This window comes from Dermacentor silvarum, chromosome 3 (genome assembly GCF_013339745.2).
Source record: "Dermacentor silvarum isolate Dsil-2018 chromosome 3, BIME_Dsil_1.4, whole genome shotgun sequence".
Classification (NCBI taxonomy): Eukaryota; Metazoa; Arthropoda; class Arachnida; order Ixodida; family Ixodidae; genus Dermacentor; species Dermacentor silvarum.
The window spans coordinates 226977978-227005790 of NC_051156.1; the positions used below are offsets into that span (position 1 = coordinate 226977978).

At 43.9% G+C, this 27813-nt stretch overlaps 2 protein-coding genes across 2 annotated transcripts in view; one reads left to right on the forward strand and one right to left on the reverse strand.

The window, feature by feature from the left end:
• LOC119446831 (septin-1) overlaps positions 1 to 27813 on the reverse strand; it is a 610438-nt gene that overhangs the window by 322403 nt on the left and 260222 nt on the right. The window lies entirely within an intron of this gene.
• The window catches only part of LOC119446821 (serine/threonine-protein kinase mTOR), a 246829-nt gene that overhangs the window by 153897 nt on the left and 65119 nt on the right, over positions 1 to 27813 (forward strand). Inside the window, exons 37-43 of the mRNA XM_049664437.1 lie at positions 203 to 320; positions 6490 to 6654; positions 9685 to 9782; positions 16170 to 16365; positions 21257 to 21379; positions 24703 to 24885; positions 27569 to 27703. Coding sequence (XP_049520394.1) covers positions 203 to 320; positions 6490 to 6654; positions 9685 to 9782; positions 16170 to 16365; positions 21257 to 21379; positions 24703 to 24885; positions 27569 to 27703 — 1018 coding nt within the window. The remainder of the gene's footprint in view (positions 1 to 202; positions 321 to 6489; positions 6655 to 9684; positions 9783 to 16169; positions 16366 to 21256; positions 21380 to 24702; positions 24886 to 27568; positions 27704 to 27813) is intronic.

The window sequence follows — 27813 nt, forward strand, 5'->3', positions numbered from 1 at the left end:
GGATAAGGCAAGGAGTTAATAATTTCAGAAACCAAAACTACCCGATAAAAATGCTTCTGTAAGTTAATTACTCTGTATTGGAAAATTTTACATTGTGATTCATGATAACCTTTTTGTATTACCTCTCTCAATGGTTGACCCACAAAATGGGCGTTACTATGGCACAGTGAGAAGTAGTAAATTGAATTTCTTCTCCCCTCAGATGTTACCTGAAGCTTGGCCAGTGGGAGGAGTGCATGCAGGGCATCAATGAGACCTCTATCCCTATGATTCTGCGTTACTACCAGTTGGCCACAGAACACGATAATGACTGGTACAAGGCGAGTATTGCAAAACCTATACAATAACCTCATAGGCACAATACAATGTAATGTAATGCAATGCAATGTAATGCAATGCAATGTAAGTTTCCTCTCAATAAGAGGTCTCTAAAATGCTACAACGCATGACACCAGTCAAACATACATTTGTGGAATGCTCCTTTATTCCACGTTAGCTCGGAGCCTGCTAAAACCCAGAGTCGCTCATAGCATGAGCGCCACGAGCCGAGGGAGGCCCACTTCTTGCTGGTGATGAGGATACCACAGATTCCCCTCCCCCCCCCTTCTTATAATTTCAAACGCTCTGGAGGACGCTGCCTTGTTGAGCACCGCAAAGGTTCAGTTGACGGAGTCGGAGAGTCTTCTGCACTTCCATCCGAAAGTCCTTGACAGGGCGTCGGTGTCGCACAATTCCGTGGCCCAATGTCGCACTTGGTCAAGATGCCACTTTTCCGTTCCTTGATTCGTGTCCACCGTGACCATGCGTCACGAGCCGAGTGAGCCCCGCTTCTTGCTGGTGATGAATGAATGAATGAACTTTTATTTCCCTTGCTGGTGATGATCATACAGTAAAACCTCATTAACTTGACCTTCGTTAATTCGGAAAATCGGTTAATTCAGACTTGTCCTCTGGTCTCAGCCGGCGTATGCATTATTAAATGCAACTAAACTCTCATTAATTCAGACTTATTTGGTCGCATATTGGTTAATTCATACAACTTTCGGAGCTCGGCGAGCGAGGAGCGCTGCAAATGCGCAACGCAAAAGAACAAGAATGGCGCTAGCATCCAACCAAAACGAAGTGGCGGAGTCCGCATCAGCATAGTCATCAGCTGAAATCGTTCGTGAAAGACAGCAACGCTGGAACGCTTCGTGCCTATTTGTGTCTTTAAAGCCTTTAAAGCCTCATAGCACCGCCTTGGCCACGAGCTTTCATTATTCGTAGTCATCATCCGCGATCGCGTTGATAGCTGCCGCGGTTTTATCCGCAGCGGTTGCGGTGAACAGTAGTTTCGTTTTTACTCGGTACGAGCGTCGGCCGCGTGCCTAAAAAACTGCATAGTCGCCATCGATGATGGCATAGATAGCGACCACGGTTTCGTCTGCAGTTGTTGCAGCAAATGGTAGTTTCATTCAGACTCGGTGCGTCCGTCGGGCGCGTGCTTTGAGCACCGCAAAGTCGCCGTTTATAATCACGTCAATAGTGGCAGCGGTTGCGGCAAACACTTGTTTCGTTTTGACTCGGTGCAAAGCTGTCGAGGTTGAAGAGCACCGACTACATCACGATTATGTTTTCGCCAGCTTACTGGCGAAAACATATTCACGATGTGTGCGCGATAGTACAAAGCGTGTCGCAAATGAAGGCACACGGCTGCGAAAGTCGCAAGGCCTCAATCGCCACTGCGAGAGTCAATGACTCACGAGATGACGAGAATTTCAGCTTCCACTCTGCTTTTGTGCAAAATAATAACAGGAGTTGCTCACTCATTCACTAAATAAAACCGTGTTCACGTAGTAAGAATTTGCTTATTGTTTTCTGGATACTCTCGATAATTCGACATTAGGTTAATTCGGACATTTCTTTCGGTCCCGTGAAATCCAAATTAACAAGGTTTTACTGTACCACATAAAACATGGCATCCATGACGTATGTCCGGCTCCTGAATCGCTTCAGGCCCATGCAGCCAGCAAAAGCACAGCCTTCGAGATCTGTTTCTGTTGTCCAGAGAAAGCCGTTGCTGGGCCATGGATTTGGAGGACAGCACTTGTACATCACTTGCACCTCGCAATTTGCTGTTGCCGTTTTTTCCAGTGAGTCTGACATCAATGTGATTCATGCATTGACGTGGTGCATTTCATGGATCTGCCAGCGGTCAATACCCAAGCTTTTCATTTGAACCAAGGATTAACTGGCTGAATAATTCAATTTCAGTTGTCATATCCTCCATATAACTTTGAACTATCGAATAGTTATCTTGCGTGAGATCTGCTTCTGGTCACAAATATTCAGAGTTTTAACACTATGGCAGCAGTTACAGGAAATGCATAGAATTTTTTCAATTGTCTTATATCTGTTGTCTGATATTCAGAGCCAGCGTATACATGGCAGTACAAGCTTTTCATTTGAACCAAGGATTAACTGGCTGAATAATTCAATTTCAGTTGTCATATCCTCCATATAACTTTGAACTATCGAATAGTTATCTTGCGTGAGATCTGCTTCTGGTCACAAATATTCAGAGTTTTAACACTATGGCAGCAGTTACAGGAAATGCATAGAATTTTTTCAATTGTCTTATATCTGTTGTCTGATATTCAGAGCCAGCGTATACATGGCAGTAAGTGGTAATTTGATGAGATGTTACTGTCATGCAAAAATGCGCTCTTTAAGTTGCATATTGTGTATCGTTTTCCTTTTTGTTTTCTTTTTTTCTTAGTGCTTTCATTTTATTTTGTATTTTGTGCACTGCTATTCTGCACCATAGAGAACTTCTGCTTTCATGCTTTGTGTTTAAAAATATTTAGGGAAGTCATTTTTCGCTACGTTGCCCTTTAATGGCTGCATTCCTTGTTAGTCAATTCTTCTTCTTTCCTTTATTATTTTTTTTCTTTCATCACAGTAACTTTTTGTAACTTTTCATTTCCCTGTGCAGTGCTTAGATTTATTTCAAGTTACCCGTCCGTCTTTGAAGTATTCCAGGGTCGCCCACTGCCAAGCTGTTTTATAGGGTTCTAGGCTTAGGCAAGCTGCAGTGTTGTAGCCTTTTCCTATTGTTCCCTTTCTCTCCCTGAGAAAAATGAAATTTTAATTGATTGATTGATTGATTGATTGATTGATTGATTAAAAATACCGAATATATTTCAGTGAAACAGCAGTGTTCAGTGATTTATTTAAAAATTTGGTGCTATATAAGCCGAGGCAAACTTGGCTTATTGCGGAAGTGCCATTAACTTAGGGAAAGTACACTTGTCCTTACAGGCTTGTGATATGTTATTGTGCATAGGAGAACATTTTGATGGTCTCTGTGTCACTTCAAGGGCCAAAGAATGCGCTTCATTGTAAAAAATTCACGTGTTGCAGCTCTAATAACTCGGAAGTAAATTTACGAAATCCTAATGCCATATTTTGAGCCAGAACCTAATAGTTTCCTAAAACATTTCTTTAAGGAAGATACCAGTGTATGAAAGAAAACTTAATAAACTTACACTGTGCACATGTTTTTGCTTATGCATCCAAAAGTGTGGTTGAAGGGCTTAACATTAAAAAGACACTTTTTGCATGCCAAACTTTTAATGTTAGAGAAATATGCAGTTAAGATCATTGCATGCATTATTGTCTGGCAATTGCAGATAAAGGTACAAGAAAGCTTGTTTTTACAATATTTTCAGATTAGTATAAAATTGATGCTTTTATATCTTTGAGCCTAATCCTAGACTACTTCTTAAAATAACTGCTACTAATCGTGCTTGCATCGCTTACAAGATACACAGAAACACAATCACGCCCGCCAAGCTACACTCTTCTTTGCCGTACCTCTCAGTCAGATGCATTATTTACGAATTTCAGGTTTGAATTTTGCCTAGATTTTGTTACACATACACATAGAATGTCCAAGCTTAATTTTTTATAATAAAGGAGCCCCAAAGATTATTTAAAAAATTTTATTTTTCTGCGTGCATATTCTTTAAAAGCTTTTATTTTTAACTTATATGACAATCCCATGAGCTACAAAGCAGCCCTAATTACACCTTTAAGTATATCTAGGTGCTTTTTTTTTTCCACTGAACAGATTTAAAGATTATTGTATAGAAGTTATAGTGCAATTTGGCCCATTCGCCTTACTCGGCTGAAGAGGTAGGTATTAATTGCACAACAAAGCAGTGGTGAAGTCATGCCTGCTCAGCAGGAATCATTAGACTGACATCGCGTTCAAGATATCTGTCGACAAAATCTGCTAAAAATACATTAGTGTTACAGTTAAGATCAGCTTGGATTGCTAGAGGAAAGCTTTTGGGAAACTGCTAACTGGAATGCCAATTTATAGCAGCACATATTAAGAGCAAAAATCTTGCAATAGTCTTATGAGTTCTGCTAAACAGACATGACTTCACTACAGCCCGGTTTTAATTTTCTCAAGTGTAACATGTGCCCTAAAGTGATTAACTGAAAGCTTAAAAGTGAATCTTTTTAATTAGTCACCTGGACATTGCAATGTCTCCTGAAGGATTATTACGCCTCTGAGAAACCCACCTGAGATTGTGAAGAACTGCTGTCACAGGCAATATTTATTAAAACCTGTTTTATCTAAAGAATATGTGGGATCTTTATGCATTACCACAATAAAACTTTTACCTAAGATACTGTTATAACACCATAGTGATTTTATGTCTGCAAATTGTTAGTAATAATTATTCTTTATCATTATGCTTAATTGTGTGTATTTGTAAGCATTTGTTGCACAGATTTGTTGATATATTTTCTGCTTCTACTGACATCCTGGGGTGGCAAGGCCAGTCAAGCAGCACTGCGATGCTTTTTTTTTTTTTCTTGCTGCTCTGAATTTTGTAGAAATTGGAATAAACTGATTTACTGACTGATTGATTGATTGATTGACAACTTTATTGATTATAAAGCATTATGTTTATTTCCCCATACTGACTTGCTACTGTCTTTCTTTCTAAACTTAGCACTTCTAAACATGTAATAGAAACTGATTGATTGATTGACAACTTTATTGATTATAAAGCATTATGTTCATTTCCCCATACGGACTTGCTACTGTCTTTCTTTCTAAACTTAGCACTTCTAAGCATGTAATAGATGTAACTGCATTCAAATGGAAAAAGGAAAAGAAAGGATGATTATCATACTTGTAACTATGTCTAATTTTGTTCTGTACTCATAATCATAGGCATGAATATACCTATGTAAGATATACCTTAACTTTCAGTACACAGGCTTACTGAGGCATTTATATGACTGGTCTGCAATATGTTTGCTTGTTTTCTTTTTGTGTGTGTCTGTTTAAACATCTTTGTGTTCTGTGTGTTTTTTCTCCTTCATAAATTGTGCTTGGTCGACTGCACGTCATGTAATGTTCTTGCTATGTGCTTTCTCCCCACTGTGAAATGCCCTGATGAGCTTTTATGAAAAACAAGTTTTTAATGAGGTACACACGTGATGTATTAATAAGTCCTTTGCTGAACAGGTTTGACTTTATAGCAATCTGATGTTATATGGTTGATAGGTTAGTCAGCATGCAAATTGCATGTTAATAATGTAAATTATGCCATGTTAGCCAAGTGACAAGCTCTTTATTAGAGAATTTATTGGCTATGAAAAATGTTTACCGTATTTTCCGGTCTATAAATCACACCTTTGTATAAGTAGCACCCCCTCAAAACGTCAGTTTTTCTGGAAAAAAAAAACGTATTTAAGTCGCATCGGTGTATAAGACGCACCTGTTCATTCGGTAAGTGATTTTAAAAAATTACAGCGATGTCTCACTTCATGAACGCGGGTCACGCGCAAGCATATGGGTGCCATATAATTGCGATAGCAATGATATGGGCACTCCAGGCACAATTTCTGTGTCATGGTCGCCGCGATGGTCTGTATAAAGTCCAAGAGTGATAACATCGTCCCCCCGCGCGCTGTATGCTTATATACCGGAAAATACAGTACATGTGAGAAATGTGCTTAGGGGCCTCTTTAAAGAAAAGTGTGTTATACTTCCCCCACTGTTAGTGTTGTTTAGTGTTGAGGGAAGTGATGGGATTGAAATCATTTAATAGTCGAAGCTTAGATTGGTGCACCGAAATTGCATTCTTTAGCTTATTTTGGAACATTTCTTGCATTATATATTACAAGCTCTTTATTGACAAGCTTGTAATATTATTATACATAGCCATCCTAACCATTTTTTTTAGTCTGTGCTCTGTAAACATTCTTTGTTTAGCTGTTCTAGTAATCTTTTCTCTTATTGTGCAAACCTGCCATAGAGAGTCAAAAGCTTAAAATGCTTTTATGTAGCTGAATAAAAATTCATTGTAAGTGTAGTGGAGCAACCAAACGTTTGGCATTTGCTGTGGATAAGCTGTGTGCTTGTGTGCGTGCATGCGTGTGCTTATGTGTGTGTTTGTCAATGTATGCCTTCTTTTTTGGCAGGCTTGGCATGCGTGGGCTTACATGAACTTTGAGGCTGTCCTGTTCTTCAAGCACCAAGCTCAACAGAGCAACAGTGCCAGTGCACAACCTTTGCAGCAGCAGCCCCAACAGGTTGGAGGTGGTGAAACCACAAGCTATGCTGGTGACTGCCCAAGAACTGGCCTGGTGAGTTATTGTATAGGACTTGGTAAACAAGCAAGCGCTTACAACAGCAGTAACAGACATCACTGTGGTTGTCGGTGTTGGCATCCAAGGAACCTTGGGGCAACGCACACAAGGGCAACAACCAGCTGCTTGCTTGTGCTCTTGTGTTTCATTTCCAAATTAACGCTAACTTTGACAAGTACAGTACAAGCAGAGTTCTCCCCACGGTGGGTGGCAGTGGTTTTGCTGCCCACCACTTCGGCCGACCACCCACCTCTGTGACGACCCGCCCACCACCACCCACTTCTCGAGCTTGAACTTTGCTGTACTCGGGGACAACTTTCTGTGCCTATGCAGTGGAAGCTATGAGCGCGAGGAGTCGGCTTCAACAAGCGCGCTGTTACGGGCTAGTGTGGATGCCGGCAGGAAGCTGCCACACACACTCACGAGCCAGAAACACAGGCCGGGAAGCTGGCGGTAAACATGGAGGATTGCGGAACTAGACCTCTAGATTGCGGTCCTAGACCTCGGAAAGTGCGACCGTGTGGCATCCCCGAGAGCACGGAGGTTACATTTCTCCGCACGCGTAGCTGGTATGGCTCCATAAAGATGTGCGAAAGAAGGAAGAGGCATGCACAGAAAGAAGGAAGAAAGAAGCACAAGGTGTGTACAGGTGCTTGAAATCCTTGAAAACCCTTGAAATTGAAAAGTGTGTTTTCAAGGCCCTTGAAAGTCCTGGATTTTTTTTCCTTCCTTGAAAATCCTTGAATTTAGTGAGCAATGCACTTGACATTACGACCTCCTTTCTGTAGTAGATCGGCGTCGATCTGACCAACTCCCCATTTCAGAAACAATACGCCGGCGCGAGCACACATGGTTCCGTTTTGCAGAACTGTGTGGAAAAAAATAAAAGGCTTTGCTGCGTCAAACCGCGAACAGAGTGAGATACCCATGCTTCGATGATGGCTCGGCCTGGCACGCTGCTTTCCTCACCCTATCGTTCGTTTCACTCCTCGGAACTTGATCACAAGAACCCGGCACCTCGATAGTGCGTACAGAACCCATATAAATTAAGTCAAACAGCTCGCTTCGCGTGACCATAACATCGGATCCGATTTTGACGGCAGTTTTTCCGGGAAAAAACGTACATAGGTCGCACCGTTCTATAAGACCGACGAAAATTCAGAAAAAAAACTGTGTCTTATACACCGGAAAATACACTATGCTGAATGTATTGGAAGTATTTGACGAACCAACCCAGCTAATACTGCAGAAGCCTGAGCAGCTGTTGTGAGTGCTCGTTGTGTTAACTTTTATAATGCGGACTTAAGAAATGATCAAGACATGTTTTACAAAATTGGAATGTACATCTATTTGTTATAATATAATGGATGTGTAGCAAGACTACACACTACACACGCAAAGCTCCGGGGGGAGGGTAGGGAGAGCGGAAGCCACATATTATGCCGCGCACTCCCACCCGGGCGGCTGTATCTTGAAAGACATCTGTGGCCGGGCCGAAGTCCTTCTTGCCTGCCCTGTGTTTTCGTGGCTTAGTTCGCTTTGATGCGAGCGACAGACGAAGGTCAATTCGCTCGCTGCTGCTGCCGCGCTTATTCACTCCAGCGTTCTGACAGCGAGTTTCCGCAGTCATCGTGTGAGATGTGCTCATGTTTTCCTGTGTGCGCGTGACGCCGTGCTTGTTAGCTTAGTTAGTATGCCTATGTTTGCAAGTTTATACGGCCGATAAAACTACTATCTTTACTACGTGTAGCTATCCACTAGTTTGCTATTGCAATCGATGCTTCGCCTTTTGGGCGAAACTGCAACATTTACAAGTAGTCAGCAGGGGATTTTTGATATGTTCATAACCTCAAAAGTTTGTTGATGTGGTGTTCATATTAACGAGGTTTGAGTGTATTCTGGACACTTGTTGAAATCCACCATGTTGTAGAATTCTCAAGGTCGCGTAATCTGATTGGCGGAGAAGAGCCTGAGAGCCTGCTCTTACGCAGTGATATGAGGCAACCTTGAGTTTTCAACAATATGGCGGATTTCAACAAGTATCCAGAATAGCACCCCCGTAATCTGCTTTTGCAGAAATTAAGGCTCTTGCATTGTTGCATTGTGTGATTGCGCTCGCCTGCACCTCCCCTCTAACCCCCCTTCCTCAGTCCTCAAATGTCCACCTCTCTAAATTTTCTGGGAAGGCTGAATGCAGACTCACCTTCCTCCGGTGCATGTTGAATTAACCTTTTAATGACAAATGTTGCCTACAGGCATCATACCAGAAAAAGAAATTTTTCTTGCCAAGTTTTGGTATTCATGACGAAGTCTCTGGTGAAGTTTCTTTTCAAAGCACAGTCAGAGGAGACAGACCGATGCAAGATCTCCGGCTGCAGTAGTGTCATACACGTGATGTAAAGCTAATGAAATGTACACCTATAGTTCACATATGGCGAAAGCTGTCTGTACAAATTCCAAACGAAGCCATAGGTGCCTTGGGGTGAAGCCTACCTCCAGTTTTCTGCCTGGTGTTCTTTCCTATTGCTGAAAAAGCTTCCATGAAATTTTTTTTTTTTTTCATCGATTATGCTTATTCTCGGTGTGTTTTGCACATTTAGATAGAAAATTAAAAATTTTGTCGGTGTTTTATATGTGCTGTCATTAAAGGGTTAAGTTAGGCCCACAGATTCCTTCCACGTTTCATGTCTTGATTGCTGCTTCTATCCCGAAAAAATGTTCAAACTTCCTTCTAGAGAAATAAAGCTGGCCTGTGCAGGCTCTCTCGCTTGTATGATGTTCATGACTTTCTGTGTCTCATGGTGTTATCTGCTGTTCCTCAAGCTAATGGTAGTTACTGATCGCATGAATGCGCTTTCTGCAAGAAATGTACATTTTTCTAAGTGCTGTACACGTCTGGCATCATGTCCTCTGCTTTTATTTTGAGTCAACATAGTTACATTAGTGTTCCAATTTCGACAAGGTGCTTTGATTTCTTGAGTTACTAGTAGAGCCTGTGCATTTCGAGATTATCTGTTGCCCTTGCAGACAGCTCAGCACATCAAGGATTACACAGTACCTGCCGTGAAGGGGTTCTTTCGTTCGATTGCCCTTTCTCATGGAAGCACCCTACAGGACACCCTCAGGTGGGTTGCATATGCCACATTATTCTGGTACCAAATGTGGATTTATGTATACAATGCTCATGTTTATACGTTTTGCTATGTCACAGCTATGCTGCAGATTAGCTGTGCTTTACAGATACAGTAGAATGTCGTTGATACTATCCTGTTTCGTACGATTTCTCAGCGCTAATGTTTGCGATTGAGAACTTAAAAATGACCAAGTACAGTTACGATTCTTTTTTACCGGTTGTTACGTTAACGAAAAAATGCAATCTTTTGGCACTAACATTCAGTACATCACCAAACTGCGATCATATGATACGTTTTCTGGCCGCTAGATCCCAAGTAAACAAGAAAAAGTGCAAGGCGCACACTGCAGCAGCTTCCCCGCAGTATTCAGCTGCTCGTGTCTCATGAAACACCGGCACGCACTTATTCTTTTATTCCACTTAGCTTTCTATTCTGGTACCAGCTAATCGCCTCCCGGGTCGTCGCACATCGCATTAACAGCTATTGCTGCCAACCCTATTGCGATAAGCATCTTCGCCTATCTGTTGTGGGGATGCGCGACTCTCACGCGTCTCCTGTAATCCGGCTTCACCGCGTGGCTAAGCGCCGGCGGCGGTCGTGGTGGTTGCGGCGCATTGCGAGAGATGGCGCGAGTGTCGCGATGCTAACACCACCGAACGGCGGGGTGACTTGGGAGAAAAAGGTCGAAGGCGCTGCCTCTTTGGCTTGGGATCGGCGACGAACACGCACGAACGCTTCGTGCGCGTTCGCGAGACGGCCCGCTTTGCGGGACCGTCTCGCGAGGCTAAGAGCAGGACACCGGTATGGACGAACACGGATCGTTAGAACATGCCACCGTTCACGTGCCCGTACACGTGAACGACTAGGCGATGGTGTCACAGCATGGGGCGAACATATTCGCTCGCTATCCGGTCGCGGTGAGTCCGACTTCCTTGATTTGTCGCGCGCCCATGTGAATGTTCTATTGGTAGTAATTCGGCTAGCGTGTATTAGTGTATGAAAGGTGCAATAAATGCCCTTTTGATTGTCTGCACTACTGTGTTGTCGTTCCTTTGTCCCAAGAGCCCGAGTGAGACTCCACACTGTGTCACAGCGTGCGTGGTGTAGTGTCATTGGAAGCGTACTGAATGCTTTTAATAGGCAATAACCCAAACATGCTAACGTTCCCTGCTGCAGGCGGAGGAATGTGAGCATCATGTTTCGCTGTAGTGGCATCGTATTCTGGTGAAGTCCACCAGCTCGATTCCGTTTCGGAAACACTATGCAATATAAAAACGATACGCGCTGAGTGGGCACCTCAAAACTTACCGCTGAAATGCCTCACCTGAAGGAGCTGCTTACCCAGGCCGAATTCGAGGAACGCAAACCTGTGCTTGCCAAAGACACAAAAACAATAATGTGCGTCTCCGGCTGCTCCTGCCCTACCTGCTCGGCGCGCGTTGGCGTCTCGTGCCCCATTGCATCGCATTACATCGATGTCAACAGCAGTTGAGTCTGCCAAATTGTTTAATGACTTTGGATTGCACGTTATTCGGGTAAGTTTGTCTTTTCTAGCTTTTTTTTTTTTTCTAAAACGTACAAACGAGCTTGTACTGTGATAACTTCAAAACTTTATTTTGGAACTTCAGAGTGAAACAAGTAAAAAAAAATAAAATGGGTAGTCTGTATCACGGACACTGCTGCAGTTAGCACGTGAAACGTGTTGTGTATGCTGCTGAGGTTGTATGGCTTACTACAGAAATGACTACAGAAATGACATTATCAGATGCACAACTGACATTTATCCACCCGTTACAAAACTTACATGCATAACTTATAATACAGTCAGGGGTGTCCTACGAACCTACTTTATAATCTTGCAACATTGTGCTTGCTCCCTATTCGTAGTGGGCCTGCCATGGTCAAAGGTGGTGGGCACAGATGGGCATCCCTCTGTCATGCTGCCCGAGTCTCTTCACACCATTTCTGGACCCTACGTGTCGAATGCGGGGGCGTGCCATAGCTGAGCACCTGTCAAATTTCTGCAAGAATTTGCAAACTTAGAAGCCTTATAACTCTCCTGATGAGCACATGTTTGGGTTCGCTAGATTATACCTACTATGGCAGAGTGAGCTCTCTCAACACGACCACTCCCGCTGGGATCAACAAACGTACTGCGGAGCTACGCCGCTCTGAACGCCGAGCGACAGGCTAAATTTTGCTCCGATTACATCAGTGTAGCACAACAATGGTGCCATCTGTGCGTGTGACACATACATGATGCAGTAATAGCTTTTTTCCTCTGCACAACGATACCAAAGTAAGGTGCATGGGTAGTTACGGCTGCAAAGATATAAGTGATACTAGTGTTACTTGTCCTCATTACATTTCGTTACATGCGGTTTTTAGCAAGCAACCTCCTCTTCCTAGCTTTATAGACTTAATAGCTTTATTTCTATATATCAACTTTGAGGGGTTTTTCTTCTTTCTTTATTTAAGTGTAGTTGCAGCCAGAAGTTGAACCTGTGCTGGGCTGCCGCAATGGGTAGCATTCATAAGTAAAAAAATATGTTGCACTGGTCCACAGTACTCGGGGGCCACACTGCAGAGGTGTTGCATCAGCTCCCTTCTGCAGCTCTAAAGTACGAGCTTGCCTTCTGTCCAAGCTGTGTAAGATTATACATTGTTTAGTCATGAGGCTGATCAACACCGGACTCACCATTGGTATCGCTGTAAAAGAAAGACTTAAAAGAAACTATTGACCCTGGCAGTGCCAGGAGCCACCAGTACAAGTTTTTTTTTTCGTTCCTGCATTGTCGCAATTTACATCAAGGAACTGGGGTGCCGATAGCAGTACTGTGAATGGTCAGGGCCTACAACAGAACTAGAACCACAGCATAAATGCCCTTTTTGTTTATGACAGTGCAACAGCAGATAAAAGAGAAGAATGCACAACATAGCTGTCAGGCATTATAAAAAGGAAATCTGGTTTGTTGATTGTTATTGAGGAGAAAACAAACAAAAGTCAGGACGTTTGGCCATCGTGACTGAATCGAGTCAGGACTCGGGACTTTCCCATTCAATTCAGGATAGTGTAAATTCATATTATCATGTATTCTTGTATTTTTTGTGAGGGCTGCACCCATGTGAGGATTGCACTCCTAATTTTGGGTATAAATGCTTAAGAACAAAAAAATTATTCATACCTAAGTCGTACATTTCTTACCCGAGCATACATCTCGTCTTTTGTGACATGCACTCCGCTATCTTCATGCAGTTTTGGCATGGTGCGCACAGGTGGATCAGGCTTTTGTTCACTGTGTTTGTTGCATGTAAAGTTGATTTCCATGACAATAGCTCACAGTAAACAACGACAAAAAAAAAAAGGAAAGACAGGACAAGCGTTGTCTGACAACTGAAACTTTATTGGAAACGAAATGTGACATATACGGTATGAAAAACAAAAACTAAGAAACCGCCTCTACACATCAGTGCCGGACAGTTACGAGCAATCAGCTGGCCTGGTTTGTCATCCTTGTAAAGTTAACAGTCTGTTGGGGGGAATCGCACCGCTGGTGCTGGGTCCTGGTACCTGCAGCTTGTCCTGTTGCACTTTCCCCATGTGCCTATGCAATTGTGCAACCTACACTGCTTTCCATGGGCAATGGCTGTCGCTGTGCACTGCCCTGAGCATGTGCGTGTTGTACACAGAGACTTTCCGCATTTCATACACAAGTTTTGCACTGAGGCTCTGTTGCTCACACCGCCTGAAAAATCTGCGAATACCGTCAACTGTAACATTTTGTCCATGTTTAGCAGCGGTAATTCCCCCTTTGCGTGCGTGTGTGTGTTTTGTGGGTGTTTGAGTGTGGTTACATGTCAGCACTTATAAATGAGCTATCAAATTAAGTTGAAATAACAGCTTCTAAAGGTTGTCGCATTCGATGACAAAGATTCCTGTTTCTCGGAGCAAATACACATTTGCTTTTTACTCTTGTATTGACTGCACTTAAGGGGGGACGCGGGGATCAGATCGCGAAAATCACGAGAAAAATCGGTTTTTGGAAACCCCGCATTTCGGTATCTGCAACGCCTAATCTACGCTGTATCAAAATGATTTGGCTGGAAACGCACTAAAAGTGCCCGAAAAAAATTAATTTGTCAGTGCGCAGGGCGAAAAAACAGCTTTAAATCGCGCAAAATCACCGCAGTTCACGGAGCCATATCTCGTATTTCCCGCCACCGAGCGCCGCCATCTTGGTATCGTTCGAAAGCTCAAAGTTTCGCCGTTCCGCTTCTCAATTCGTCGGTCTTCGCCATCTTGTAACAAACGCACAAACACAAAAGAATCGCGGGTCTGCTAGAGGTAGTCACACGGGCCCTCCGATGAAAGCGGGCCTGCGATTGGCTGCCGTGCTGAATGGCGTCTTCCCATTGGTTACTGCTGCGGCAGCGGGCAAGATGGCTACCGCAGTTGTTCGCTTCGCAAACCATGCCGGCGTCTTCACTTGACACGCAGAATTCGGATTTCTGAGAGCGCCCAGTTTAGTTAAGGATCGTTGCTTGTTGGAGAAGAAAGTTTGGACGAAGCAAGTCTTCGGAATACGGAAGCGCAAGCCTCCTACGGCGAGAAAAGTACGGCGATTAGCGGAGGAGCACCCGACTGAACGTGCCGCGCTACCTTGCACCGTGGATTACGTGCCGCGCTATCTTGCACCGTGTGACTCAAGCAGCGAAACCGACAATCGCCCTGTGCCATCGGTACCGATAACGCAGTCGACGGAAGACGCGCCAACGGAAGCTCCCGCGCCTCGGCGTACGGCCGCGCGAACCAGCCGAGATCGTATCGACGCGGGTCGAAGGTCACCATCGCCGGCGAAGACGGTGTACTTAGTTTGATGCATCGTGCGACATGAACACGCCGCCTCTGAGCGAGCCCCAACCGTCGACGAGCTACAGTGTAATAACCGAAAATTCACCGGACAAATAGTCCCCCGAACGGCGCACCATTCAGACGCGCCTCGAGCCGCGTTTCGCGTCAGCGGTGACGGCAGAATCGCGAGCATGCAGCGTGCGCGACTCCCTTCGCGCGATGTCCGCAACTGAACGGAAGTTCAATTTGATGTACTAGCCAGGCTATTAAATTTTCAAAGCCCACCAAACGAAGAGGCAAAGGTGCAAGAAGATGCTTGACAGCACTGATGCCAAAAATTACCGCCCTGATGCGTTCTAATAAACCTGCACTGCTTGCAAAACTTTGCAGCTCGTTTTCTCAATAGTGTTTTTTTGGTCGGTCACCTCGCTTGTGGAAAGCATAGCACAACAATGGCTGGACCGATTTTGATCCAGTTTGTTTTGCTGTGATCCATGAACTGTGCTGCACATCAAGACAGTCTTGAAATGTTCATTTATTTTTCCATTATTTAATTACTTCACAATTACTGCATGGCTCTATGCAGTCAAACACGAGTTACATGCATGTCATGTTGAGTAAAAAATTATAAGGGCACTAAAAAAAAATCTAACACTGTCTTGATATAGATTAGGCATCTGGGCAAACATACAAAGTATTCCCAGTTCCGTACCATGTTTCGTTACTGTGCCAGGCTTTCCACGAGCAAGGAACTTGTAAACTTTTGTAAATTCTTATAAAACAAAAACTAATGAAGATATCTTAATGAAATTTTGGATTTGTCCCTCTATTGCAATGTACAGCGCGTGTGCCAAATTTCAGCCCTTTCTGCCAAGAAACAAAAAAGTTATTTTTCATCCCCTCCTCCCCCCTTAAGGAATTTGTAAGACACAACCGTCGTCCTTTTACAAGAATATACAGTAATTCCAGGCTTCAAAATACTTGAGACATATTGGCTTGTATGCTGTGTTTGCCTTACCTCAGTTTTGTTTTAGAAGTCACAGCACCAGGTCTGAACTCAAGACATGCCATAACATCATGCCATCATGGCATGCGAAGACATACCATGATATCAGATTCTGTATCAAAGAGCTGGGCCGCTATCTTGTACGCATTCAAAAAGCGGACATTTGGTTTTGCCTCACGTGATTGGCCCAGATTGGCCTAGGCCACGATGTCGGCGTGGCCTGGGCAATCGCCTGATACGAAACCGGACATCGGCTTTTTGAGCACGTACTAGATAGCCGCCGTAGTCTGCTACAATACTCCCGTTACTAGCTGAAATTGTAGTACTTGCTATAACTTCTGAGTCTTCGTTTACATACAATGGTGCGTTGGGACCATGGCTGTGTACAAACTGCGGCATTCTGTGTGACAGGTATGGAGCATCCTGTCACTATCACTGCTGTCTTCAGATTCATGATGTCGCCAAATTCATGCTGTAGCAACCAGCTTGTCCACTGAAAGATTGTGCTTGCCATGTGCAGGCTGCTGACCTTGTGGTTTGACTATGGTCACTGGCCTGAGGTGAATGAGGCCCTGGCTGAGCGAGTAAACAAGGCCCCTATGGAGACTTGGCTTCAGGTGATACCACAGCTCATCGCCCGCCTTGACACCCCCCGACCCTTAGTGGCAGGACTTGTTCATGAGCTGCTAGGAGAGGTAGGACGCAAGCACCCTCAGGTCAGTGCTGTACTCACATTTCCGTACTGTATTCAGTGTTGCCATTTTATCGAATTTGTTGCTAGATTTAGTGGCTTCCTTGTCTGTTAGTGTCAGAATTTTCTATTAAGTCAATGGCAACTTTTTTTTTTTAGCAGCATGACAGAACAATCGGCAACATTTTAACAACTTAAATGTTATGAAGGCTGCTTCAAAAATAGCCTTCTGGAATGTACTTAATTTTTGACAGCTACAAGTAAGCAGCCGAAATTGGCTGTGGCAGCATATGAAGCAAACATGAGAAAGCAAACATTTACCTTCACATCAGTGGTGTTCACATTGTGCTCACAAAATTCTTTTTTTCTTTTTAATTATTTTATTCTTTACAAGACCAATTTGAATGGGTCTTAACGCTGAGGGTTCTGTAGTTTCATTAAATGCATTGAATCGGTAAAACTTCACAAGCATGGCAAACTTGTCCAGACCAAGTTTGTAGATATGAAAAGCTTGTATAATCTCCCTTTCCTTTTGCATCTTAGTTTTCCCAACTACTGGAACATTATTGAAGGGGCTGTGACCACATTGTTTACAATATATCGGTAGATTGCCACTCGTACTCGTGGGAACTAAATTGGCATGCTCACACATGCTGTCATTAACTGCGATTACCACCCATTCCCACTGGCACGGCCGGCAATCTACTGATTCACTGTAAACAATGTGGCTACGCCCCCCTCTTCAATAACGTTTCAGTAGTTGGGAAAGCTAAGATGCAAAAGGAAAGGGAGAATATAGAAGCTTTTCATATCTACAAGCTTGGTGCGGACAAATGTGTGAGCGCACCATCTGTGTGCCTGACAAGCAAAGAGCTCCGGTTTCTTGGCAAAGAGCGTAGCATGTAGTTAAAATGATTACCTTGAAGTGACTAGCAGTGCTTTCACACAAGCTCTGTTTGGTCATGGTGGACACCGTCTTTATGAAAGAAAATCAGTTGTTAGTCCAGCACCCTTCCTTTTCGTTTTTCTGTGTCCTGCCTCATGATTTTTGTCTAGTTATTGTTTCCGTTTTTGGGCATGCCCTTTCAATGTAGCCATAGCTGTTTTCGGTGATGTGCTATTTACTGTGACTATCCTACCATAGATTGTGACTTCTCAATTGTTGCAGTGCAGCTGGAATGGCATTTTACTGTTAGGACACTTGCATTAAACTCTTTAAGGGTTGGCTTTTTTTTTTTTTTTTGCAAGAGATGTGCCTCCGTGGTCAATTTCTTACATTTCAGTTTCCAGTAGCAAGAAATGATTGAAAACTCCTGAAAGTAGTAAAAAATACACGCAGAAACTCCTCCGGGAGTTGTCCAAGTATGCATAAGCATTATGCCACTTGCTCATCTCTACGCAGCCAGGTGTCATTATCAGGGATATGACACTTGATCCGGCCAGTACAAACGACAGTGCTGCGGCGACAGGAACTGGTGCAGAAGGCGGCGCATTGATAACGCAAACAAAGTACTGCAGGTGGCAGCACCATGTGCGCTTATGACATTGCGATCATCATAAGCCATTATCGCTCTTTTGCTCCTTGTCTATCCGTGTCGAACCATTATGAACCGTGATCAAAAGACTCCGGCGGTAGCACGGACCGATCAAACGTACTCTGGCATGGCTACGTGGATCATATTTTGCAAGCGATCTGCTAAGCGGACAGAGGGTGCCGGCTGCTGATAACTCCGCGTGCTGTGTTTTTTCCGCTTCGTTTACGTTGAAGCGCTAGGCAGCATGAAGGTAAAGTGCTTGCTGCTGCTGGCTCTATCTTGAAAGCGACCTTCTCATCCAAGGGATGGACGAATGGACAGTTTTCTCATCGGGTTAGCGTAGAAATGATTACGCATTTAAATATGTATTGCAAGCAATATTTGTGAGATGTTCCGGTCACATCACACTCTGAGTCTGCGTTGCTCATGGAAATTTCTCTTCTGATAATGAGCTGTTATTCATCGATTCTGACTCAATACTTGGTTTGTACTCGGAGTCAGAAGAATAAATGCTTGAGCAGTGGCCGCAAGAAGAGCCACCACGTGTGCTTTACTGAAACCATGACTGCGCGCACTCCAGTGTACGGAAATATGCAAACCTCAAACGAAGGGGGAGCCAGGACCAAAGGCAAAGTGAAAAAAGAAAAAAAAAATTTATCAGTATTTTGGAACTTCCACCGCACATGGCTATATGCTGGACTAAGATACTAGAAACACGATAGCGGCCGCCGTAAAACACGATAGCATTGCCTCCACACAGGCCTTGGAAGTAGCAGACAACATCGCGCGACCACATGAGTGAGATTTTGGAGGTAAAGAAATCGAGTTGTGTGCTCCAGTGAGTGGAAATGCAACTTCAAATGAGTTTGTGCGACTACATAGAGTTAGCAACTCCTCTCAATAACTGGTGATGTTGAATACGTGCAAAGTATCAAGCATACGATTGGCGTCATACACAACATACATACGGCAAAAACATGTAAAATGGGTCAGCGCTGTGCATGTACAATGAAAACGCTGAAAAGGCTATAAGGGGTTAGGCTCCAAAGGAAAGAAAGAAAGGACACTGTAAGTACGGCCTAAGCACTGGAGGGAGTCAGTTATCCACTGTCAATCATGAAAACATGAAACAGCATTGGCCCTTTCTTCCTGCCAAGAGTTGATTTTAATAGACTGCACCTGGACAAAACTTCTGCTGTGCTCTTTATGAATATCGCTGCTATGGTGCCTCATTAGTAAGACGTGACTGAATATGCAAAACTTTGAAAAACAAAAAAATGTCAGAAAGCAATGTGACTATCGATTATACTTTCTTGAGCTAAACAATGCTGCTAATAGCTTTTGGGTTCATCGTATGCTTTCTGAAGAGAGTTATGGGTCCATATGGGCATCCATTCCTTTCAGGTCTGCGGGGTATTAAAAAGGAGATGGGGAGGCATGGTTGTAGATGTTTCCCATCATTCTCCTGCGATCCAGTGGAGCAGCTTTTTCAAAGGCCTATTTGAGAAGGCTGTTAAAACCTCCACTGGGGCGTGCTGGGTGTGACACCTGATTCTCGCTGGTAATGATAGTGTGTGCTAACATTGCAACTAGTACCGTTTGCGACAAGTGAAAGTAGAGGTTGCCACTGATGCTGCTTTGAAGGAAGGAAAAAAAAAACAAAAAAACAAAAACACAACAGCTAGGTTGCATTACATTGCTGCTTACACTACTGTGACCTAATCAATGCTGACGAAAACTTTTGTATTTGTCATTTCTGTGGAGAGTTGTAGATCCAAATGAGTGCTCCAGTACATGCTTTTGCCATGCAAAACTACAAATGAATGAGAGTTGTGGGGATTGAGGAAGGCGCCGGCGCCATTGCGTGGGCTTCACCACCTGTTCTGCCGTCCCTCGCCTTTCCCCGTCCGCTCCCAACCGGTTCTAGTGGTGGCACTCCACTTGCGGTGGTTTGAGATGAGGGCGGGGCGCTGACGTCATGGCGCAGCCGCATAAGAAGCTTGATTAAAATTTTGGTGGAGGACATGTGAGCACAAGCCCAAGAAACCACAACAAGGGCCTAAAACGCTGTGAAATATTCAAGTCAACTCACTTATAATAGGCGAAGTTGCTTGCTCTAATTTAGGCTGTACCTTGTAGTTTATGCCTAAATGTGAAATGTTTTCAGTAATGGCTGTCTTATCAAATCCAAGACCAGACTTAGAGGTAGCTTCTATTATGATTTGTAACTTTCGCTTACAATGCTGCCATATTAGCTAATAATCAGTCTTCCTGATAGTTATCATTGATGCGGTCTGTAGAAGAAAGCTGATTGCAAGCTTTAATGGTGACTCGGGTCTAATTTTTGTGAACTGTGGGGATTGTGGCATGCTTCATGACTTTTGTGTGGTTGTTGACCTTTTCTTTTGCCCCCTCACCCTTTTATCCTGCGGCGGGATGAGGTGAAGGCCTGGCTATCACTCAGCTGTTGCTCCACCCTGGAACTTTCACTGGCCTGTTTCTTTGAATTATTGGTGACGAGAATCGAGTGCTCATACTTCTATTCACACATCATGATGCAACTGCGAGAGTAAGCATAGAAACAACCTCTCCTCCGACAACCGCTTTAGGGACTACTTGAGCTTGTCTATGGTGTCTCCCACCTATCGCCAGTCACAGCTTGCATTACTGAAGCACAAGAGTGCTTGATAAAGGAACTACTATGCCAGGGTGAGTACTGACAGAGATCACCGTATGCTCTTGGTAATTGACCCTCCTGTCACTGTGAGAGTGTTTGACAAGCTTTGAGAGAGAGAGTTGTTGTGGAGAGGAAGAAGTGCTATTTTCTGCAATCTTTTAGTGAGCACGACTCAGTGCCTTGGGGAAGGGGAGGTGGACATTAAGTGAAGCATTCCTCCCTGCTCGATTTCCCTTTCAGCTGTGCAACCCACTCTGTGTATTCGCCATTAGCAGAAGGGCCTTCACTTCCCGTGCCAAGTTGAATTGGGTGTTTGTAGTGTCGATGTAACTGATCTATGCCACTACTGTGCTTCTTGCTGCACTGTGGTTGGTTCCCTTCGAAGGCTGAGTGCACATCGACAGCGATGTGCCAGATTATGCAAGGCATTGGTTTCTGCGGCTTGCTAAGCTTGAACCCATGGCGGTCGGTACTCCTATGAGTACTTTTGAGCCAGCGCAAGATGAACCTTCCAATGCCTAGAGTAGTTTTTCAGGCCACAATTTTTGGTTTAGATTAAGCTTACAGAATGAAACTAACAGGCACTTTGTTGTGTTTGTTATTAAGTACTATTCTGAATAGCACTATATGAATGTCATGTGTGCATAAGTGATAACCTAAATACTTTTCCTTGTTGCCTGAAGTTTGTTTTCTTGGCTTCCCAGGCCCTCATTTACCCTTTGACAGTGGCATCCAAGTCGGCACTTCCAGCTCGCAGCCGAGCAGCATTACGTGCCCTTGGTGTGATGCGGGAACACAGTGCCAGGCTAGTCAATCAGGCTATAACGGTGAGTAATCCTCGCTTGTCTGGGATGATCTCTCCCCAGCACATACAAAATGTCTGTTAAGATGTCCTGCATGCAAGTAACCTGAAAGGTGGCTTTTGTTTTCCAGCTTCACATAGTTATGTCACGCATGTTCTTGTAATACCCCAACCTGCAGTACAGCGAATTGGTGATTGCATGTCCAGTGGCAGAAGACAAAGAGTGGCACCAATTTAGGCTGTGTTTATTTTCTCTCCGGTGTTCTGCTATGTTATGGCAACAGAAAGGTTGAGCTTACCTTTAATTGTTGAAGTGTGACCACAGCAGCTCAGTGCTGTGAGAATGTAAGCAAACTGATAGGTTGTTGCGGCTACCTCGCATCTAGATGCCAACAGGATTAGCAGTAACAGGCAGGAGGCAAGCTTTTATGTTTGGCTATGGTTATGCACCAGCTAGCTGTATAGTTGATGTTGAGCACAGTAAGCAGCAGACTCCATGACTGTTATCATGTGATGTCATTGAATACTGCAGAACCTCGTTGATATGTTCCTGTTACGTACATTTTCACTACGTTCCATGTACATTTGCCAACGTTCGCAATCGAAAATACAAAAAAAAATGACCCAATAGAATTACACTCATTTTTTACCGGTTTATACATTCCCGGAAAACACAATTTTTTGGCACCAACATTCAGTATGTCGCCAAACTGTGATCGCATGATACGTTTTCCGGCGGCGAGAACAGTATATAGCTGCCCGCGGCGGCAGCTTTACCGCAATACTTGCCCGCCTGTATCACGTGAAAACGCCGGCATGCACTCGGTTTCTCATTTCAGTACCAGCAAATCTTCTCCAGGGTCGTCGCATGCCACATTCACAGCTATTACTGCCAATCCTATTGTGATAAGCATCGTCGCCTATCTATTTCATAGCGCCTGGCGCTGTCAGAAGCGTAGTGCACGCCTTTATAGCCGATAACGAAATGTGCCGCCGTTCCGTGCTGCAGACTGTGATTGTATGCGTTTTCCAGCTGCTAGATCCCATGTGAACAAGAAAAGGCTTGCGAGGCGCACGCGATTGAGAACAGTATAGCGTCTCTCACGTGAAAACGCCGTTGTGCAGTTTCTTATTCCGGTACCAGCAAATCTCCGCCCGGGTCGTCTCACACCGCATTCACAGCTATCGCCACCAAACCTATTGCGATAAGCATCTTCACCTATTTGTTTACATCACATGGTGCTTAGTGCCTTTGATAGCGTACTGCACGCTTTTAGTAGAGGATAATCCAAACGCGATGGAACGAAAAATGTTAGGCCTAATGTTAAGAGACAGGAAGAGAGTGGTTTGGATCAGAGAGCAAACGGGGATAGCCAACATTCTAATTGACATTAAGACAAAAAAATGGAGCTGGGCAGGCCGTGTAATGCGTAGGATGGATAACCGGTGGACTACTAGAGTTACAGAATGGATACCAATAGAAGGGAAGCGCAGTCAAGGACGGCAGAAAACTAGGTGGGGTGATGAATTTAGGAAATTTGCAGGCGCAAGTTGTAATCAGCTAGCGCGAGATAAGGCTAATTGGAGATCACAGGGGGAGGCCTTCGTCCTGCAGTGGACATAAATATAAGCTGATGAAAAATACAAACGTGCTGCCGTTCCCTGCTGCAGGCGGCGCGATTTGGGCATCACATTTTGCTTTAGCGGCATCTGGCGTCACCCACCAGCTCGATTTCATTTTGGTTTCCCGTAGCCTTCTTAAAACAAAACGTGATAGAAAAACATCAAAACGCTCCTCGAGCCGCTGGAGCACCACCAGCTCGACGCACAGGGGTGTCTTGGGAAGCAAAGATTCGCGCGATGCTTCGATTACGTAGATGTCAACAATAGTTGAGTCTGTCAAACTTTTTTAGTTACTTCGGATCGTACGTTTTCCCGGTTAGTACGTTTTTTCTCGCAGGTTTTTCCAAAACGTATGAATGAGGTTCTACTGTATTCATGGCTGTGCAGCTGATCCTGGGCAATTTCTTTTTGTGTTCGGCTCATGACTGTACTCGGCTCATGACTACTCACCGTACAGTCATGAGCTGATTTTTTTAACATACATGGCTACTTACTGAAACGATTGACAGCGTGAAACAACACGAACGACGCAGAAAAGATACATGGACAAGAATAAGTTGGGCAAGATTTGTGTGGCCGTGCATAATAGGGCAGAGGAAGCGAATCAGTAACGACGCATGTGCGGCATTAAGCATTGTGAAAAGCATGCTCAATGGAAGGAAGTGGTGTATGAAATTCCAGTCTCATGCGGTGCGCAGTACATTGGCCAGACAAAAAGATGCGTCAATGTACGCCTTAGGGAGCATATGGCTTCCTTGAGGGGACAGCCATCTTCGAACCTTGCCTTGCACTGCAAAAATTGCGGCTGCGCTCCAATGGTTTCAAAAACCAGTGTACTATCGAGGTACGGGTATAAATCAGTCCAAGAAATTGGGGAAGCTTACTTCGTTGATAAGGTAGGGGACACATGTGTTGTACATCCATCTGTTTTGCTCCATAAGTCAGAGTTAGATTACCTTGCCAGCTTTCTTTAGGGATTGATATGATATGATAGATTGATATGGTCATTTCTTGCCAGTTATGCCTTTACAGCATCCTTTTTGGTTCTTGTCACATGCATCATCGCTTATTTATTTGTGCGCTTTCAATAAACTTGTCTGTTGATAGTCAACCCTTGTCCGTGTATCTTTTCTCTGTCGTTCGTGTCGTTTCGCGCTGTCGTTAGTTTCAGTATGGATTACCAATGTGCCCAACGTACTGTCCTTTTTATAATTACTTAGGCCATCCTGCAGATTTACCTGCAATTATACTAACAGCACCGTTGAAACAATGTAGAATGGTATCCAAAACTTAGTGCGTTTTATCTACTCATGCAACTGAAAGCTTTGGTGACTACAATACCGTGTTTTAATTCAGCCATGTTTTGCTGTATTCTGTTTTTCTTGCATTGTGTGCAGTTCCTCTGCTCTGAGTTGTCGAATAATTCACCTTTGCCCCACCATCTGACAGTGTCCTGGTTAGTTCATTTGGCAGAGCAACTCCTCTGGTAAGATATTGGGACCAAGTTTGATTCCTGAACGACTCATTTTTCAGCTCAGGAGTCTCTTTCCGAGGAACCCGTAATGGTTGCTTTTGTAGCCTAATGTTACTTTCAGGTTGATAACAACATTCTCTTTGTGAAATTTCCTTTACCTTGCAGAGGTTTGCACAACTCATTAGTTTATAGTGTGCAGTAGGCAAAATTGCAGTGTCAGAACTGCAGGGCACATCTTGTCTACTGTGCAGGTGAGTGAAGAGCTGATACGGGTGGCCATTCTGTGGCATGAGCTGTGGCACGAAGGCCTTGAAGAAGCTTCGCGGCTCTACTTTGGCGAGCGCAATGTCAAGGGCATGTTTGCAACCTTGGAGCCCCTACATGCCATGATGGAGCGGGGGCCACAGACACTTCGAGAGACCTCCTTTCACCAGGTCTGCTCCCATGTCATTCTCTCTAAGGCTCCAGCCTACAGAGGCCATCACAGCTTTGGCATATTTGTGCTATGTACTTCCTGTGTGTGGCATGTCTGCCAGGTGTGTTGGGCATTTCCACCTGCTTCGTGCCAGAGGTTTTTCAAAAGTGCAAGAAATTCGATTTCTGTCTAAATAACACATTAGAAAGCTCGAATTCAAAGGCTATTTATTGGTCATATCTTGCCAAAAATTTCACAGTGTTTTTAAATATGAAAGTTCAAACAAAAATTCACCGACGATTACAATACTCCCTGATGCGAAATTTGAGCGCAGCTCTATATGTGTTTTCATTTCGCGATATATTGGCTGGTGTGGACAATCTGTCTCGTGCGGCATGTTCAAACGGAGCGAAGTGTGGCGCGACTGCCTCGCTAATCTGGAGATTGTGAGAGCCAGCGCATGGGTGATGCGTGGGCATGATTCAAAGCAGCCGTCGCCGACAGACCTCCCAGAGAATGCATGCTACTCTGGTGCCATCTCGTAGCCATTCTTCTCACACTTTCACCATACCGTCCTCCGCTTTCTGCCTCATGGTTCTGCTGCAACCTCCTCTCCACTTTCCTCCTCACATCTTTCATTCCCCGTGGCACTCCACGTTCACTCTTTCATCCTTCACTGCGCTCGTTCACTTAGTTACAAGTGACAACGCCGACGCTCGCGGCAGGAATGGGCACCTAAGAGCGGCGCTCTAAAAATTGAGAGACTTACGATAATTAATAACTTTAATTGGCATAATTACTGGTGCGTGGGCAACATGGTCTCTTTGTTGCGATCATTGGCACTTTACACCTACCTCGTAATGAAAATTGAAGTCCTCTGAATCAGAGTTCATAAGAAGGTTCTTGAATTTCTGCATCATCTAAAAAATGTGTGGGGTTTTTTAGCCTGTTTGCCATGTTGGAAAACAAGAGCCGGGAGCAACACTAATAGATAAGCTTTGTCGCTCCATCTGTCACATAAAAACAAAACCTGTCATACAAATTGAGTTTAAGCAACTGATGTCTAGATGTCACTACCAGTCTACAGATGTGTCTTGCTCGCAAATTATCTTGGGAAAAGCAAGGTCTCTGTGAAAAGTGCGAGGTGGCTATACACAGGCTTGGCCAGTGGTTTGCATCAGCGCCAGACGAGTATGCTCAGGCATGGAACTGAAAAGGTCAAGTGCCATGGACAAAGTGTCCTGAAAATTGTGCACGAAAACTGCCTGGGAGACATTTGCTTCTTCTATATTATATTTCGCTTATTTTTGATAGCAGTAGTTATAGTCATATCCATCTCATCTTTTCTCAGCATTAATCTAGCTTCCTTTCTGACCGTTAGTGGCAAGCATTGGAAGCAGTATATTGTATGTGGTACCAATTACAGTGGAACAAGTATGGCTTTTTGGCTAGTTGGTTAAATACATCAGAGGTGGTCATAGCGCTAGAAGACATGTGAGGTAATTGGGCCTTTTCTGTATGCGGGCCTACAAATATGGTTGTTTCTCTAAATAAACACTCAGTTGAAAGTTAGCGCTCGTCCTGTTCTCTCGTTCTTATCCGTGTCTTCTAGCGCTATGACCACCTCTGATGAGATACAGTGGAACCTCGTTGATACTATCTTCACGGGAACCGGAAAATAAAGCGTATCATCCGAAAATCTTATCATCCAACGTATTATCCAACCAAATGAGATTTTTGGGAAAAGGGAAAAAACTTATCATCCTGAAAAACGTATTAAGCAGAATCGTATCAACAAGGTTCCACTGTATACAGGGTACATGGTTTTTGTCTCCTTTCAATATCTTCACATAGAACTTGCAAATATGTTGTATAAGTTTAAAGCCTGAATAGGTCAAGTGCCATGGACAAAGTGTCCTGAAAATTGTTCACGAGAACTGCCTGGGAGAAGTTTGCTTCTTCTATATTACCTGCCACTTATTTTTTATGGCAGTAGTTATAGTCATTGCCATCTCATCTTTTCTCACCATTAATGTAGCTTCCTTTCTGACCGTTAGTGGCAAGCATTGGAAGCAGTTTATTGTATGTGGTACCGTATGTGTATATTGTATGTGTATGTGGTATGTATGTGTATATTGTATGTGGTACAGGGTACATGGTTTTTGTCTCCTTTTGATATCTTCACATAGAACTTTCAAATATGTCGTATAAGTTTATAGCCTGCATGAAATTTTTTTATTCCTGAATTCACCTAAAAATATTGCTAAGATGTACGCGCAGAGGGCAGGAGGCAGCGAACATGGCCATCTCCACTGACATGGCAATGCATCCCATTTGGCACAGTACCATGTATCTGACCGCTTGCAAGAGTTTGGACTGCGGTGTCAATCGAGTAACTACCACCTTAGTGCATTGTCCTTAATCAGTGCGAAATGATCAGTAAATGTTTATTATGGTCGAAAAGAGCTTCATTGTATCTCTTCACAGGAAATTTTTACTTCCCTATGAATAGATTCAATGAACAATATCTTCAATGCACAGGTTTATAGGTAATCTTGAAGGGTAAATATAATTATTTTGTTATGTCCATTGCTTTGTTATAACCAGTTTTGTTATAATAAGTCTGGCTGTCTGTGTGACATCGCAGCCTTTGGAATACTGAGTGACATTGTCGTTGATATTATGACATTGAACCTTTGCAGGCCTATGGTAGAGACTTGGCAGAGGCACTGGAGTGGTGCAAGAAGTACCAACGTTCTTTGAATGTCAAAGATCTGACTCAGGCTTGGGACCTCTACTACCACGTGTTCCGTCGCATCTCCAAGCAATTGCCTCAGGTCAGCCTGAGCTTTGTGCACCAAAGGAAGGATGTTTTTCTTTCATTACAGATGCAGTAGGTTAGGAGGAACATTGTTAGGACGAAATCTTTTAAACAGTACATGGCCAG